The 18,097-nt window shown below is 39.7% G+C and overlaps 1 protein-coding gene across 1 annotated transcript in view; it reads right to left on the reverse strand.

Moving 5' to 3' along the window:
* Positions 1-508: 508 nt before the first annotated feature.
* The window catches only part of MEGF9 (multiple EGF like domains 9), an 80,922-nt gene continuing 63,333 nt past the window's right edge, over positions 509-18,097 (reverse strand). The window contains exons 4-6 of the mRNA XM_070795386.1: positions 7,844-7,987; positions 7,081-7,350; positions 509-5,297 (exon numbers count right to left, since the gene is read on the reverse strand). Coding sequence (XP_070651487.1) covers positions 4,846-5,297; positions 7,081-7,350; positions 7,844-7,987 — 866 coding nt within the window. The 3' untranslated portion in view covers positions 509-4,845. The remainder of the gene's footprint in view (positions 5,298-7,080; positions 7,351-7,843; positions 7,988-18,097) is intronic.

Here is an 18,097-nt window from a genome sequence, read left to right on the forward strand (position 1 = left end):
GATGCCCAGTGGATATCATAGAAAGACAGAAAGAAAGTGACATCACTCAGTCGTGTCCCCATGGACTGTAGCCTACCATGCTCCTCCGTCCATGGAATTTTCCAGGCAAGAGTACTGGAGTGCTTTGCCATTTCCTTCTCCAGAGGATCTTCTGGACCCAGGAATTGAACTCAGTCTCCCTCATTGTAGGCAGACGCTTTAATGTCTGAGCTACCAGGGAAGTCCAATGGATCTCATAGGGGACAGTTATTAAACAAGATTATATGTTAATATATGCTTTTTGCTTCAGGGTGTTTTGAGAGGGGGAATATTCTTCGTGTGGCATTTTTTTCCCCTAAGTGGAAAACATTCTTTAAAGGAACTTCTTGAAACAGAAAGCATGATCAATAAACGCAGGACACAAAGATTTTCAAGAAGCAGTTTGAAAATAAGTGATCTGTGACACATATTAAAAGACTTCCAACAACTGTGACCACATAAAAAAGTAAAACAGCAAATCTACAACAGGTACAAATTATATACATTTATTTTTTAATAATTTTAAATAACACTCTTGTATAAATTCTTTCTTATATTCAAATCATACACAAATTTAGAAATGCATCATGAAGCCTAGTCCAGCATATGTATGAGACATGTTTTTAAGATGTGCGTTAGAATTTTAGTGACATAAATACGATTTTAATGTTTCAGAAACACTCCCAATTGCTTGGGCGGAAATTTAACGTATTACAGAGTGCTTGTGCCTAGCATGAAGTCGCTTTAAATCAGTCAGCTCTCAGGCTAGTGCAGGCCTCAGGCCTGGTCTCGCGTTCTAGAGCTGCTGGTACAGTTACTGCAGATGGTTCCCAGTGGCCTTTGAAAAAGCATCATTCGACCTCTGACACTCTGGGGATCTGTAGCCTTTTTAGTTCACGTGGTATCGTTTGATTTCTTCAGGTGAACCAGTGTGCTCTTCCTGCTTCTTCCCTTGGCGTAGTCACTGGCTCAAGGTTGAGGGAAAACTTACACTAACCTCCCGTCACTCCCCTGCACACACCAAACTCGTTTCAGCTCCCAAACTCCTATCGAGACGATCATAACAGACCAAAGGCTCTTCGTCGATGAGGCCAGAGATGCTTCCTTTGCTCTAACGGGTTACCTTGGGTTGCTTTTTAGTTTTCCGAAATTTTTGTGGGAGCTTTCTTTCCTTGTGATATATAAATTGAACTCCTTCCCACATACCTCAAAATATAAGAACCAGGGAATGTTCATAATCAGAGGTGCTATGTTGACCGTATGTCCTACAAAGAAAGACAGGACCAAAGTGAATGATTTAATAATGCGGTCCAAACTAGTGCTGTCAGTAGGAAGGGCTGTCGTTTCAGCTCTCTGGCTCCAGAGCAGCACAAGAAGGGCTACATGTCCTCCAGGCACTCAGCTGGCCACAGCGAGCCGCAGGTCACTGAGTGCTGCTTAACGGTCAAAGTCTCCAGGAATCCTGGGGCGAGAGTGCAGACATACAACGCGATGCTTCCACAAATCCTCTCCCCCACAAACCTCTCTCCTCCCATTCCGTGTCAGCTCTGTTCGCTCTTAAAATTCAGGTTCCCTAAAAGTAACACATTAAGTCCACAGGACCTTAGTATACATGAGGTTTAGTTTTATCATCATTTTTCTCTGTAACTAGAGAAATTCTATTAGTAAGACACCTCTGGGAGCTAGAGGACAGCAGTAGGGAGGGGAAAGTAAAGGAGGACAGACACACTTCTCAACACTACCCAGGACACATGACTGTCAGAAATGCACAGGGCTCACTGCAATGAATTAATGAAGATGAAAATGTCATCCCACAGCAGTATCTGTCATTCGTCAATCAGATTCACACTAGTCTCACCACATTTGAAAATAAACACATCCCTACTTCTGAGACACTCTTAGTCTTTCTAAAGGATGTATGGGACCCTGGTGCGTGGGGATCACACTTCTAGCGGAATGACTGCTGTGCAAGGCATTTTTCTCAGGCCAATTTCCTAGAGTGATTTTGGTGGTAGATCACTTCATGATGGATTTCTACTTTAGAGCAAAATTACCTCCACCAGCAGAAACACAGAGCACTAAAGAATATTATTTAAAATAGATTTTAAGAGCTTAATTTTTTCCACCAGGATAAATTAAGAACATGACCTAGGCTCTGTTCATAAATATGTAAACGTTCTTTGTGATTCGATTTTTGCAACTCCTTTTAACGTCTGTTTCAAGGAATGTCTACATAGCCAGAATCTGGACTGTTCGTTCAGCTTTGGCTCTTAGACCCCAACAAACTCTTTCTTTCTTTATTGTGTTAACTTCTGTGAACAAACGTTCATGTCCCACTATCCTCAATCCCTGGCTTTGAGGGCGTGATAGTCTGGGAAAGGCATATGTCACTTTACACAATTCCTTGGAACAGTCTCTAGACGCATATGTGGCAGCTGCTGGGGAAATCGGGTTTTCTTTCCCTGCATGGAAAGATCAGTTTCCTTTTATGAAGCACAGACTGGTATTTTTATTTTCTTATCACCAACACTGGCTTCAGAGAGTAATCCTCCATGTTCTTTCTGCAAAGTCCTTCGTGGCTATATAGCCCTGGATTGTACCTTGTATTTACAAAAATCAGAAACGTTCACAGATGGGATTCTTCCTCCCAGCCTTCCAATGTCTGCAGCTGGGTCATTTCTGCACAAGCATACAGCTGAAAAAAACATGTGCTTCTGAGTTAGGAGTCCTGATTCCAAGCCTAATAACATACGGTGTAGCCTTGAACACGACATTTAACCTCACCGATAACTGGGAACAACAATTACTTCCTCAAAGGCTTGTGGTGAGGAACGAAGGACACAGGTACAGAAAGCCGCCTTGCAAACTGCAGAGGGCTATAGAAACATTATCTGATTTTAATGTGATCTCTCTTTCATGAGCAATGGCCAGATATCCAGAGCCTCTCCAGTTACTAGAAGTAGATTATCTGCCTGTACATCCTCCAGAGCATCGTCTCCAACTGCAGAGGGCTATAGAAACATTATCTGATTTTAATGTGATCTCTACTTTCATGAGCAATGGCCAGATATCCAGAGCCTCTCCAGTTACTAGAAGTAGATTATCTGCCTGTACATCCTCCAGAGCATCATCTCCAACTGCAGAGGGATGACCAAATTCCAGGTTTTTCTCTGGAGAAGTCAGGTAGGGTGATCAGCTTGGCAGGGGTTCGTAGGTTTAATTTTTGCTTTTTTTTTTTTCTAACTACTTGACAGTTTGTTATTCCTCCTAATAAATATCTGCATTTGACTTCTGGTTGTTTTTCCTGGCTTTCCTTAATCTACAATCTGTCAACATCATAATTAGAGGAGAGCAAAGGCAGAGATGGCCTCAAAGAAAAAACTGCATCTAAATGCAATGCCTGACTATACCCTCTCAACCACGGAGCCACCTTCCAGCCAGACAGGAAGATACAAGAACTGCAGCATGCAGGACGTGGTCCACACCCCGTGGCATCTGAGTGACCGGCTACATTCAAATGCAGGAGTATTTGGGGGTGGGAGAGAATATAAATAGTTCACAGGTACGATATTTCACAGCGGATCCCAAGTGATATGATGGCTTTTCTTTTGGAGCTAAAACATTTCTTCCTTTGGAAGACTATTGTTACTTAAAAAAATTTTTTTAATAAGCATGTGTTTGTTCTACTTTAATCTATGTAAAATATAGAGAAGCTAATGTCTAAACAGGTGAGTAGTTTGGAGAATGCAGTCTTGTGTCCCAGCTTAACAATCATTGTCTTCAAAATCTATTGCTTGAATCTATAGGAAGTCAAAGACGATAGAACTCTACTTTTAGACTGAAAAAGGGAAAAATTAGAAACATCCAACCTCTTATAAATTTCAACAATGTCAAAAGAGGGACTAAAAATCACTGATGCTCACCAGAGTCCCAGCTCTAGCAATATTGCCATCTATTTTACAGTATTTTAACCCCATATTTTCTTTTTACAATGCCATTAACTGCTATACAAATAAATTCTAGATGATAAAATAAGACATGATTTTTTTTTTACAAATAGATACAAATACAATGCTGAGCAGATATTCTACATTAACTATATACACCTTATTTCTCTAGAGGCAGGAGTATTCCTTCTTTTTAAACAATTTATCATTTACACTGAGGCCTTAAGGAGAATCATCAGCTTTATGCTTTCCCAGACATTGCCTTCCTCTCTCTACCATTAGAAGCTTATCCTGTGCTTTCATCTTATTATTGAGCAAAAACTCTGGAAAGAAAAATCAAACCCTTCTAAAGATCTTCTTGGGACTTCACTGCCCCTATTATAGAAACAATCAAGATTGTGTATTATGACACAGCCCAAATATCAGCTTTTCCTCAAGGATGTCTTTTAGTCCAGTAAAATGAATATCCTTCCTGGCCTTCCTTTATCAAGAATGGAGATAAAGTCTTCTGGCAGTCCTTTCCCCTCCACATCCATCATCCTGTTTCCACTGATGGTGAACATTCCCCCAGGAATCTGTTTGGAGGTCAAAGCGGACTGGGGCTGCACTGAGAGGCCCAGCCTTCTACCCTCCCATGTGGTTCGGTACAAAAATACACTTTACTTCAAGTCCTCATCGTCAGTGACTGCTTCAGATCTTCATGGGAAAACTAAGAGTAACAGGCTAAGTACATTACACGTTTGTACCTGAAAATTTCCGATGCACTACATGCCTTTGCTTTCTCATCTCAGCGACTCTACCCAGGCTGTGGCGCAGAGAATGATGCTGTCTTAGTAAGCACTGTGGCCTTAAAGTCCAGGAGAACAGCTCTGGCTCCTCCTCAGGCTTTATAGTTATGCATTGGGGTCGTCAGGGTCAGCTGCCCGTTGGGAGCCACTTCATTGCCATCATCTTCCAACAATCCTGACACATCTGCGTTGGGAATGCTGTCGTGGTAGCTGCTGAAACTGATATTGTCTTCTTTCAGCTCGATGGTCCAAAAGGGGGCGTTGAGTTTCCGGTTTTGGTACTCCCGGTACATATACACAGCCCCCACAAACCCCATCAGCAGCACCACCACAATGATGATGACTGTCAAAATGATGATGTTAAATTGGGTCCATGACACGTCCGCTAAGGCCGACGTGCTGTTTTCTGCAGAGCTTACTGAAAAGATAGTCTGCGGGGTGGTAGGGGTAAAGGTGCTATTTATAACAGGGGTGGGCACTGATGTGGTCAAAGAGGCATTGGAAACCAAAATGGTAGAACCTTCAGGTGTTGGAACAATAACTTCTGAAAATAAAAACAGAGAATGAAATGTAAAAGACAAAATATCTGGTTTTAAGAAACAATAAAAGAAATACACATGGGAGTGGAAGTTGATATGGGATGTTGACATGATACTCTGCTTTAAAGTAATGTTAAAGTAAGTTAAAAAATAATTTCTCAAGAAATATAGTGGAAAGAATCAGGGTCTAGAAAACTAGATTATTACACCCATGGCTGTTATCCAAAACGTATATAATATCCATACTAAAATCTTTGGGAAAATTCTAATGTTGGAGTTTTCCATCCTCCTGTACTCTTGAATAGATTCATACAAATTCCTGAAAAGGTAGTAAGTATGTCACTAGTGACTTCTAAATCACTTTGTTAAAAGTGAAAGGGATAGCTAATACTCGTTTGAACTAAAATAAGTTCAGCATGTCTGATGGCACTTCATAAAGGTAAAATTCTCTTTAATGGAGGCAAAAACAAAATAGGGGAAATTGCATTTCTAGTTGCTTCTGAAAAACACAATTTAAATGGCCATAGTTGACATCAGCTGAGAGAGAAAACAGCCATTGCCAGCATAGTGATTTTTCCTTTAAATAGATATAGTTATTTTACAACTAAGGTACTATACTGTGTACTTCTAATGCAGCATAGCTCAGTAGAAATACCAAAAGCTTTGGGATCAAGTAGAACTGTGTAGCAATAAATAAGTGAGCCAATCTTGTTAAAACTGAGATTCCTCACCTATGAAATGGGAATAACGGTATCTATTTTACAGAGTCCTTGGGAAGGATTAAATAAAGTATAGAACATCGTTACATTTAATGTCCATAGTGCGTGGCACATACTAGGCACTCGATGAAATGATCCCTGTTATCATCACAATTCATCACCACAGCCGGCACACCAATCCACCCTAAAAAGAGGCATGTCTTACATTCCCTAATAGCTAATAAGAAAAGTCATCACAGCCTGGTCAGCTAAATACGGACAAGGCGTACGCCTCCAGTGGGAAAGAAAATTGAGTGGCAGGTTCTCTGGACTAGGGATAGGGTTCAATCTGAGTGTTTGAGCCTTGATCACAGCAGAATAAGGATATCAAGAAAATGGTACAAGACTAACTCTTGCCAAAGGGCAACTGTATCAGCCCAGGATTCGGCTTCTGTCAGAATATCAAAGAACAGTTTATAGAAGAGCATGGTCTGATCTCTATGACCTAAGTAAGTCTGAATATCCCCAACTCATCCCGAATTTCTAATCATTAATTTTTATCTGAATCCTTACTGAACTTCCCTATAAGAAACATTTTGCCACGTGAGTAACTTTTTTCTTTCAAAAATGAAGGAATATTTTTACTATTTCCTCCATCAGGTGGGAAAACTTAGGCTCAAAGTTAGGACAGAAGCTGGAATAAATTCTTATTTCTCAGCTAACTTCTAGTCAAGTTGTAGGTTTCTACTTAAAAAGATCTTTGATGATCCCTGGAAGTGATGAGACTACAGGAAGCAAAAGATAAAAGAAACGACAGGACTTTAAATTATTAAAATAAAAACAGATGAGAAGATGTGAGAACACCGCAATGACTTCATCATGGTCCTCAAACTTCTGGAGTTGACTCTGGAGTCTCAGCAGAGCAGCAGGAATAGAAGGGAATCTCTTTGGGCAAATCTCTATCGAAATCTATTTCCCAAAAAAACTTCCCTGGTGGGACTGGAAGGTTTTACGAAGCTAAAAGTAGTTGTCCTGACATTTTCCTTGCTAGGTTAAGATATTAACTGTACACCCTTAGGCGAAGTTTTACCTTTCGTGATGCAGTTTCCCTCGAGGTCTCGATCGTAACCGTCCAGGCAGTTTTCACACCAAAAGCCGGTGGTGTTGTGGAGGCAGCTGATGCACTCCCCGCTCTCGGGCTCACAAACCCTTGGAGTCTTAACTGGGTCCACGTGGCCGTGGCACTGGCACTCCACACAGATGCTGTCAGAATTATAGTAGCCATGATTACAGTCATTGCAGTTCTGGCCTGTGTAACCGTCTTTACACTGGACACATTCAGGTTCCGATTCACCCAACTCTAAAGAGCAAGAACACCAACATGGTTTAGTACAATTTCAAGTTGCTTCAAAATGCAAAACTACTACTAACCCCGCCCCCGCCCCCCCCACACATACAAAAAAACATTTTACAGCCTCCGCCTATTATCTCCTCTCAAACTTAAGAAACACATGGAATCCAAAGTAACAATTTACACTTTATTTATTAATTGTCCAGAAAACCTAAAGAGAACAAAAGAAGTACGCTCATCTAAAGAATCTGAGTAGTTGAGATGGAGAGGCACTCGTAATTCTTTTACTTCTTCCTCTTTAATCGCGTAAGACAGGATAAAATACAGCTTTAACAACAACACTCGCATCCCTCCTTTGTGTCTCATTTCACAAATGCATTTACTGCAAAGCTTTACTGTTTTTATAACTCCCTTTCACCTACAGCATCTAGAACTTTCTACCTGCTGATCACTGACTCACTGATTTTTCCTCTAAAAATGAGTATTTAGAGAAAGGCCTTACTTATGATACAACTGCCTGTAGATGTCACTGCTGAACAAGGGCAGCGAAGACATTCTTTCGAGCCATCAGGACTCTGATAAAATCCTTCTGTGCATTCTTCACAGTGATCCCCTTCGCTGTTATCCTGGCAATTGAAACAAGCACCTAAAAGAAGCAAATCATTTTAAGACGTTAAAGATTTACTGCAAAAGCACGGTAACTTTAAATAAATTATATGTACCTACAAACCAAAAAAACCTTAAGCGGAAACCAGAAAAAGTCACCCAACACAGGTCGCAGAGTTCAGTTTCTCTCCCATCTTACTCCTACACTGAACAGGCCTACAGCTCCGGTCCCTACTAGCCTGTAAGCGCTTTAGGAAGGGGCTGGGTACATGACTAGAGCTGTAATAAGCCCTTGTTGATTGACTGACTACATACCGAAAGCAGGCCAACAATTTGCAAAGAAAAAAAAAAACAACCTAAAGATCTATTAAAAGAAGAATAGATAAACTGTGTTATTTCCTTGGTTGGGATTCTGTAGCTAAATAAGGAAACTAGGCCTATATGTATGAATACACATAAATCCTACAAATATTGCATGGAAAAAAGCAAACTGCAGAATAATACATAAAAAAGGAGTGCTTAATTATTTTGTACAAATTAATTGATTTTTAAAATTTGGGGGGGAAATTTTGTACAAATTAATTGATTTAAAACATTATCATATGTGAAATAGATCGTCAGTCCAGGTTCTATGCATGAGACAGGGTGCTCAGGGCCGGTGCACTGGGATGACCCTGAGGGATGGGATGGGGAGGGAGGGTCAGGATGGGGAACACATGTACACCCGTGGCGGATTCATGTCAATGTATGGCAAAACCACTACAATACTGTAAAGTAATTAGCCTCCAATTAAAATAAATTTAAACAAATAATAAAAATGTATAAAATAACCTAAGTCCAAAATTAACCAATAACGTTACCCCCCACAGGAAGAACCTCAGAGCATATGAAGTATAATCACTCCTCCCTTGACCTAAATATATGAAAATAGTATATATTAATTCTATCTTTATTTCTCACAATTCCTTCTTATGCCTTGAGTTTTCTTAGTTGCATTTATCTAAAATATCCATATTACCCTCATTTAAAAGAGTGATTTATGCTTTGTAATTAATTCTATGTTCAGAGATTTTTCCTCTCAACTCAACAAACATTTATTCCTCTGCAAAAAAAATTAAAAAATAAAAATTTTTTTGGCAAATTGCAAGGAACGTGGGATCTTCGCTCCCCAGTCCGGGGTCAGATCTGCATCTCCCGCACTGGGAGCACCGAGTCTGGAGTCTCAACCACTGCACTGCCAGGGAAGGCCCCTGATCTACTGACTGAAGTAAAAATTTAAAAGCCATACTAAACAATACTAAGCAAATGGATACATAATACCCTAGGCAGAGTATTTTATTTGCCTTTGAATGCAATAAAAACTAACCATAGACTGAGAGGGTATAGGCAGGTTTTACGCCTTGTTTATCTCTGTAGAGGGAGGGAAGAAAAGGGAAGCAGGGAAGAAAAGAAAGAGGAGGGCTCCGACTCTATTTGGAAATTTTCTATTAAGCAAAATACCGAAATGTTAACAGTCCTCTAGGTGTGGGCACATGAGTGTCTGCCATATTATGCTCCATATGGCTTTATATTTTAACATTTAAAATAAAAATGAAAACAATAATGAAATGAAAAGGAAGGAGCCAAGCAAAGTTCTGTGTGTCTTAATAATACCCTTTGGTCCCCTATTAGAAGGACATTCGATGGGCACTGAAGGAGCATAATGTCTACAAACGGAACGAAACTGTATAGTATAATTTACATTCAAAGAGACACTCAGAACTACTATCACAGAAATGAGTAAAATCTATGTAGAAATCTAGGAAGACAATAAAAAGTTTACATGCTAAGCTAACTACAGTTCAATGCTAAAACCATCATAAATAATTTTATTTGATTCCTCTTCCTTACTAGTGAAATATTTACAAAAAAGAAGAGACAGAATGAGATTGTGTAATAAAATGATCTGACAACTGGAATAAGATTTGAAAAACTAAAAGAATGATTAATATACATACAATTATTAACATACATGTCAACTCTCAACTCTTAAGCAATTACAGCAAAGTTCTTTGAAACTTCATGAACTTATCTAGAAAGACATTTAAAAATTTTTTATATGAACACTTAACCCTTAAATCACATTTGCATGTAAATATCACTTTTAATCATATAACTTTTAAGGTCTGATACTGCGAATGATATATTTCATATATACAACAAGTAGTATATCCTCATATAGTGACGAACACTTCAGGTACTGATTTCTTCCCAGATCCTATTATATCCTGATCCCTCTTTAGCTATGTATCTTCGTGACGATAAAAATAGCTGAAAAATACATACTAGGAAACTGTACATTCTTGTTGTAAAAATAAAATAATGTTAAAAGTCAAAGTGTTCTGCAGGCTGGAAAATACAAAACTTGCTTTATGTATAAAATCTGTCTACCTGCTCTCCCCATATTAAAAATGTTCAATGGAAATAATTACATATATATAATATTTTGCTCCTATAATGTTATGGACCTACATGCTTATTATTTTGGGACTTTCTACTATTCTAGAAAAGACCACAAACATCTGTCTCTCTGCTTATCACAATACAGTTCCACTCTCCTAAACCATTTATTTTAGAGCATTTTACATTTTCTCCAGAAAAATTTTTAATTTTGATTTGTTTTATGCCATAAGCTGCAATGAGAAGTCAATAAGAAAAAAATAACTCTACGTGGTGAGTATGTTATCTTAAAAGTAAGGATGAAAACAAGTATAACAACAGAATTCACAGGTTTTTGAAAACTCATCACTCTATGTTATTTAAAAATCACACGCACCTGGAACACAGCTAGAGAATAAGCAAGATTAATACGGACAGACCAGACATGAATACACCAGAATGCTCACTACAGGAGTGGGGGCGACTGTCAGGTAAGTGTTTTCCCCTTTAACTTTCAAAGTGTTTCTACTATGCACTTATCACTATTATTTTTACTATCTTAAATTCTTCTGATTATAAAATTAATACATTGTAAAGTATATCACATGCATACTATAAAACATTTCAAGAACTGAGTTCAATTCAGTCACTCAGTTGTGTCCGACTCTTTGCAACCCCATGGACTACAGGACGCCAGGCCTCCCTGTCCATCAGCAACTCCCAGAGCTTGCTCAAACTCAAGTACATCAAGTCGGTGATGCTATCCAACCATCTCATCCTCTGTCGCCCCCTTTTCCTCCTGACTTCAATCTTTCCCCAAATCAGGGTCTTTTCCAGTGAGTCAGTTCTTCACATCAGGTGTCCAAAGTATTGTAGTTTCAGCTTCCCCATCAGTCCTTCCAGTGAATATTCAGGATTGATTTCCTTTAGGATGGACTGGTTGGATCTCCTTGCAGTCCAAGGGACTTGCAAGAGTCTTCTCCAACACCACAGTTCAAAAGCATCAATTCTTCAGCGCTCAGCTTTCTTTATGGTCCAACTCTCACATCCATACACGACCACTGGGAAAACCATAGCCTTGACTAGACGGACCTTTGTTGGCAAAGTAATGTCTCTGCTTTTTAGTACGCTGTCTAGGTTGGTCATAGCTTTTCTTCCAAGGAGCAAGCATCTTTTAATTTCATGGCTGCAATCACCATCTGCAGTGATTCTGGAGCCCAAGAAAATAAAGTGTCTCACTGTTTCCATTGTTTCCCCGTCTATTTGCCATGAAGCAATGGGACCAGATGCCGTGATCTAGGTTTTTTGAATGCTGAGTTTTAGGCCAGCTTTTTTACTCTCCTCTTTCACTTTCATCAAAGCTCTTTAGTTCCTCTTCACTTTCTGTCATAAGGGTGGTGTCATCTGCATATCTGAGGTTACTGGTATTTCTCCTGGCAATTTTGATTCCAGCTTGTGCTTCATCCAGCCTGGCATTTTCATGATGTGCTCTGCATATGTTAAATAAGCAGCCTTGATGTACAGCCTTTCCCAATTTGGAACCAGTCTGTTGTTCCATGTCCGGTTCTAACTGTTGCTTCTTGACCTGCATACAGATTTCTCAGGAGACAGGTAAGGTGGTCTGGTATTCCCATCTCTTGAAGAATTTTCCCATCTCTTGAAGATGTTTGTTGTGATCCACACAGTCAGACTTTAGCATGCAACTTAAAAAGCATTTCATGTACAAAATTAAAGACTGATTTTTTATAATAAAAATAAAAATAACTTTAAAATCCATTTACAGTAGGAACTAATAATATGAATCTGCTTTTCTACCAGCTTACAAATCCTCTTTGGGAGGCAACATAGCATAAGAAAAATGATGTGTGTTTATCATTATCATGTATTTAATGTCAGATATGAGTTCTATTCTCAGCTGAACCTCTTCAACAAATAGCTTCCCTGAGTGAAACTGAAAGTTGCTCTGTCGTGTCCAACTCTGTGACACAATGGACTATACAGTCCATGGAATTCTCCAGGCCAGAATCCTAGAGTGGGTAGCTGTTTCCTTCTCCAGGGGATCTTCCAAACCCAGGGATTGAACCCAGGTCTTCTGCATTGCAGGCGGAATCTTTACCAGCTGAGCCACCAGGGAAGCTCAAGAATATTGGAGTGGGTAGCCTTCTCCAGGGGGTCTTCTCGACCCAGGTATTGAACCAGGGTCTCCTGCAGTGCAGGTGGATTCTTTACCAGCTGAGCTACCAGGGAAGCTTCTCTGAGTGACCTTCAGCAAATAGCTTCTCTGAGTTTCACTTTTTTAATCTGTAGAATGGAATCATAACTCCCTGCCCAATGATTTAATATATGTAAATATTTCGGAGGGTGAAAAACTGCTCCATAGGATATAGTGTTTTCTCTTTAAGCTTCAAATTCCTCATCTATAAATTAGGAAAGTTGAACCGGATGAGATCTAAATTCCTTTTAAAACCGGAAACTTGAGAATCTTTCGATCATGATAAATGATATGCTATGAGAATTAGCTGAAGTGTAACTTTGTTCGTTATGCTTTGCCTGGAACCTCCAAAATATAACAATACTGTCTTAAAATTCACATTTTCTTTGCTGAAAGATGGCCAAAGGAGCAAAAAAAAAAAAAAAAAAAAGGAACTAGTGTTTCCTGAAGATGATCTCATGCTCCTTGGCTAAGCATCAAAAAAGTCTGGTGGGGGTGACCAAGAAAATAACTGGTCAAAGGAAAGAATGTAGGATTCCTTTCCAACCAAACTCAGTGACAAAGCTTTGGAAACATAAATCACCACCTGTAAAAAGCCTTTTCTTTCTTTATTTCACTATCTCTAGTTCACATATAACCTGTCAGAAATGCAGCAAGTTACTTCGTTTTTTTTTTAAAAATGCCTAATCTTCTCTACTGAGCAGAAGGCAAACTTTATCCTGTTAAACAGAAAGAAGGACAGCCTAAGGAAACAAGGCAGCGGGTAACAGAATCACCATAAGGTCCGAAAGAAAGCCAGAGGCCAAGAAAACCTAGTTATGGAAGGCAGTTTGAATTTTATTCGAAGAGGGATGGGAAGCCTTTGGCGGGTTTGAGCATGGGAATGACATGATCCGGTTTTACATTTTTAAAAGATCATTCTGGTTGTTATGTGGAGACTGGACTGTGGTAGAGAGGGGCTCAGAGGATCGGGACAAGAAAAGGGGCAGAATGATCAGATGAGAGACGGTGAAAACAGTTTCGAGAGGTGACAGTTGGTTAGACAAGGAGGATAGCAATGAAGGTCACGCTGAATGGCAGGCTGAGCAGAACTCGCTGACGGACTGGATATTTACAACGCATGCACACGTGCTGAGTCGCTTAGTCATGTTCACTGCTTTGCGATCCCATGGACTGAAGCTCTCCAGGCGCCTCTGTCCATTCTCCAGGCAAGAATACTGAAGTGGGTTGCCATGCCCTCCTCTGGGGGATCTTCCTGACTCAAGAGATTGAACCCACATCTCTTATGTCTCCAGCATTGGTAAATAGGGTTTTTATCACTAGTGCCACCTGGGAAGCCCCAGATATTTACAAAAAGGAAGAGCAAATATGACTCGTGTGGTGCCAGTCACCAAATGAAGAACACGAGGGGCAAAGTAGGCTTAGCGTATAGAGTAAAATCAAGAGCTGTTTTGGATGCGTCAGGCTACAGTGCCACACGGAGCGCTCAAGTGAAGATGTCAAGGGCACTGTTAGAGCTCTGAGTGTAGCAACCAAGGGAGAAATGTAAATCTGGTTATCAGAACATTTGCAGATGGCACTTAAATTCAAAGGACTGAATGAGATCATGCAGGGAACGTATAAATGCAGAAGACAAACGTGTCAAGACAAACTTCAGACACTCCAGGGCTTATAGCTGAAAAGAAGATCTAGCAGAAGTGATCATGAAAAAAAGGGGGGAAATGGGTGATATCCTAAAGTGAAGAAGGTCACTGAGTGATGAAGGAGTGGGCAAGCCCGTCAAGCTGCTGAGGTCAAGGTACTCACCATGTGACACTATGAATACACGAAGGCACCTTAAATCCTCACAGAGAAGTATACGCTATGTGAACATGGTGAAGTGAAAGTCGCTCAGTCGTGTCCGACTCTTTGCAACCCCATGCAGTCCATGGAATTCTCCAGGCCAGAATACTGGAGTGGGTAGCCTTTCCCTTCTCCAGGGGATCTTCCCAACCCAGGCATCGAACCCAGGTCTCCCATATTGCAGGAGGATTCTCTACCAGCTGAGCCACAAGGGAAGCCCATGTGAACATAAAATTTTAGCTCAAAAATAACAGTCCACCTACCTCCATTTTAAGGGAAATATGTGTTGAAGAAAGAAAATCTATAAAAATACAGGAGAACAGAAAGAAGAAAAAAAAATCACCGAAGAAATCTATTATTAAGATTTTGAATACTTTTCCTTGAATCTCTCTTTTACATGGAGAAGTTTTGGGCTTTGCTTCTTAGACAGGCTAAATACAGGCACATGTAATTGTCCTGCTTCGTTCTCTCTCTCATGTTGGTGTCCAACTCTCTGGGACCCTAGGGACTGTGGCCCACCAGGCTCCTCTGTCCATGGGATTCTCCAGGCAAGAATACTGAGTGTGTTGCCATTTCCTTCTCCAGGGGATCTTTCCGACCCAGGGACTGAACCCAAGTCTCCTGAATTACAAGCAGATTCTTCACCACTGAGCCACCTGGGAAGCCTATTTATTGTTGCTTGTAATGAGCCAGGCTCTGGATAAACATATTGCACTGAATCTTCATAACATAGCATTAGGCAGTTACTGCTATAATACCAAATTCCTAAGTGAAAAGACTAAGTAATTAGTCCAAGGTAAGTCAAGATTTCATTTTCTGTGCTCTTATAGTGTACTGCCTAGATAACTTGATTTGCTTCATTTTCTGTTGTTAGAAGTAAAGTTGTCTAATTTCTTAGAATTATAACTGCCACTGTGGTGAGCATCTTTGAACATAAAGCTTTTTAGGAATTTTGAATTATTTCCTAAAAATTGATTTTGGGAAAAAGAACTACTTAATCAGGGAAGTATTTTTAAGACTTCTGATACATATTGCTTTCTAAAATATTTTTCTCAATATATTTTATCACAAAAAGGTTACTTTAAAAATCTAATTCAATCTAAAATATAAGGTGTAGGTGAGATGAGGGGTGAGGGGGGAGTAAGGCCTGTGAAAACGCAGTAAGTGGCCACCAGAGGGCAATCTTGTGCACCAGGACACTGCTGGGGGGAAAAGTCTTCAAAATTTGAGACAAAAGCAAAGACTGATTTTGTATTAAGCTGACAGTGTCATATGGAGTATCTATACTCTCTCATGTTAGATTCCACTTTTATCATACTTCCAAACAGATAAATCATTTATTTCTTATTACTAGCCTTTAGAAATCATAACCATGAAAAGCATTTCTTTTGCCTTAAATTATCTCCTGACCAAAAACAGGTTGGGATTTACGTGACATTTAAGAGAGCTACCCCACTGCCACGAGGAAGATCAGAAATGAGAACCCACAGTGTAGACTGCTTCCTGGTGCCACAAATGAATCAGGCAGCGACTTAAACCTACTCAACATGATGAGGCGCTTCTGTCATCCAGGACTGAAACTCATTTTCCTCTGTAAGTTCTCCCATTCATTTGGTCATTCATCCAACAAAAAGTTAGTAAATACTTACTGTGGACTAATTTCCAAGATAAATGTGTAAAATGGTGAACAAAACTGGTATGAAACTTACAATGTAGTGAACAAACCATATATGACTCAACCACAAATAAAAGGTATTATTACAAACTGTGATATGTGCTATGAAAAAACCCATGTATATGAGAGTGTATAACTGGGGAAACTGTCATTTAGCTTGGCGCATAGACTGCTTTCTAGTGAAAGTAACATTTAGCTGAAGGCCTGAAGGAAGGACATGGTTTAATAAGGCAAAGGGGCCAGGAGTTGGGGTACAAGTATATTAGAAAGACCATTCCAGGCAGAGGAAAAATTATGTGCGAGAGACTTGGGACAGGGGAACATACCTGTGGTGGATTCATTTTGATATTTGGCAAAACTAATACAATTATGTAAAGTTTAAAAATAAAATAAAAAAAATAAAAAAAGAAATAGAAGCCAGTGTGACTGCATCACGAACAGTAAAGAAAAAGAACAGCACAAGACAGAACTGGCAAGTAGGCAGGGACTGGATCGTGTAATTGAAAAAAATAACACAGTTTCTTCTAAATCAATTTGTTTCTCCTTAGACTAGAGGATTAGAATGAAGAATAAGATTTCAACACAGTCAAGGCTATGGTTTTTCCAGTGGTCATGTATGGATGTGAGAGTTGGACTATAAAGAAAGCTGAGCGCCGAAGAATTGATGCTTTTGAACTGTGGTGTTGGAGAAGACTCTTGAGAGTCCCTTGGACTGCAAGGAGATCCAACCAGTCCATTCTAAAGGAGATCAGTTCTGGGTGTTCATTGGAGGGACTGATGTTGAAGTTGAAACTCCAATACTTTGGCCACCTGATGCAGAGAGCTGACTCATTTGAAAAGACCCTGATGCTGGGAAAGATTGAGGGCAGGAGGAGAAGGGGACAACAGAGGATGAGATGGTTGGACAGCATCACCGACTCAATGGACATGGGTTTGGGTGGACTACAGGAGTTGGTTAGGGACAGGGAGGCCTGGCGTGCTGCGGTTCATGGGGTCGCAAAGAGTCAGACACGGCTGAGCGACTGAACTGAACTGAACTGAACACTAGAGGATTAGAATGAAGAATAAGATTTCAACACAGATTTTTTTCCAGAGTACTTTCTGTTCAAATATTCTGCTACCTTAATCTCATAAAAACACTTGTTACTTATCAGACTAGTATGTTCTGATTTTTGTTGGGGGGTGGGGGCGGGGGGAGATTTCCAAGGAAGTATCTCTAATCCTTACATTTAGGAAAGAATAAGATTAGGAACATTTAGGAAAGATTTCTTAGAAAGGTTTAGGAAATAAGATTTAGGAAAGAATAAGAACTGAAGACCAGAGAAGTTAATTGTCTCTAGTTTTTAACAGTTTAACTAAGTTTGCCTAGATATGCTTTTCTTTGTTCCTGTACTGCCTAGGGTTTGCTGAGTTGTTTGAATCTGTGAGTTGGTCTCTTTCATTAATTTGGAAAACTCTTGGCCATTATCTTTTTAGATATTTGCTTCTGTCCCAGTATCTCTCTCCTTTCTTTCTGAGCCTTCAAGTACACTTATGTGAGACCTTCTGGCTGTATCCCACATGTCTTTTCTACTCTGCTCTTTTCTTTGCATTTTTTCTCTCTATGCTGCAGTTTGGATATTTCAAACTGAACTGTATTTGAATCTACTAACCTTGTCTTCACTGTATACAATAGTATATAACTTTGTCTTCACAGTATATACTGTAGACTGCTATTAAGTCCATGCAATGAGGTATTAATTTCAGATGTTGTATTTTTCAATTCTAGATTGTTCTTTTGATTATTTTTTTTTTTTACTCCAAATCTCTTGAGATTTTGCCTCTTTTCACCTATTTTGTCTGTTTTCTCCTCTATTTTCTTAAAATATTAACTTTAGCTATTTTAAATTCACTTTAGGGTAACTCTAATACCTGGGTCATCTGTGGATCTGCTTCCCTTGCTTTTCTCTTTATTACTGGCCACATTTTCCTACCTCAGAACTGCCCTCTGTTTTAGTTGCCAG

This window comes from Bos indicus, chromosome 8, assembly GCF_029378745.1.
Source record: "Bos indicus isolate NIAB-ARS_2022 breed Sahiwal x Tharparkar chromosome 8, NIAB-ARS_B.indTharparkar_mat_pri_1.0, whole genome shotgun sequence".
In the NCBI taxonomy this organism is placed as follows: Eukaryota; Metazoa; Chordata; class Mammalia; order Artiodactyla; family Bovidae; genus Bos; species Bos indicus.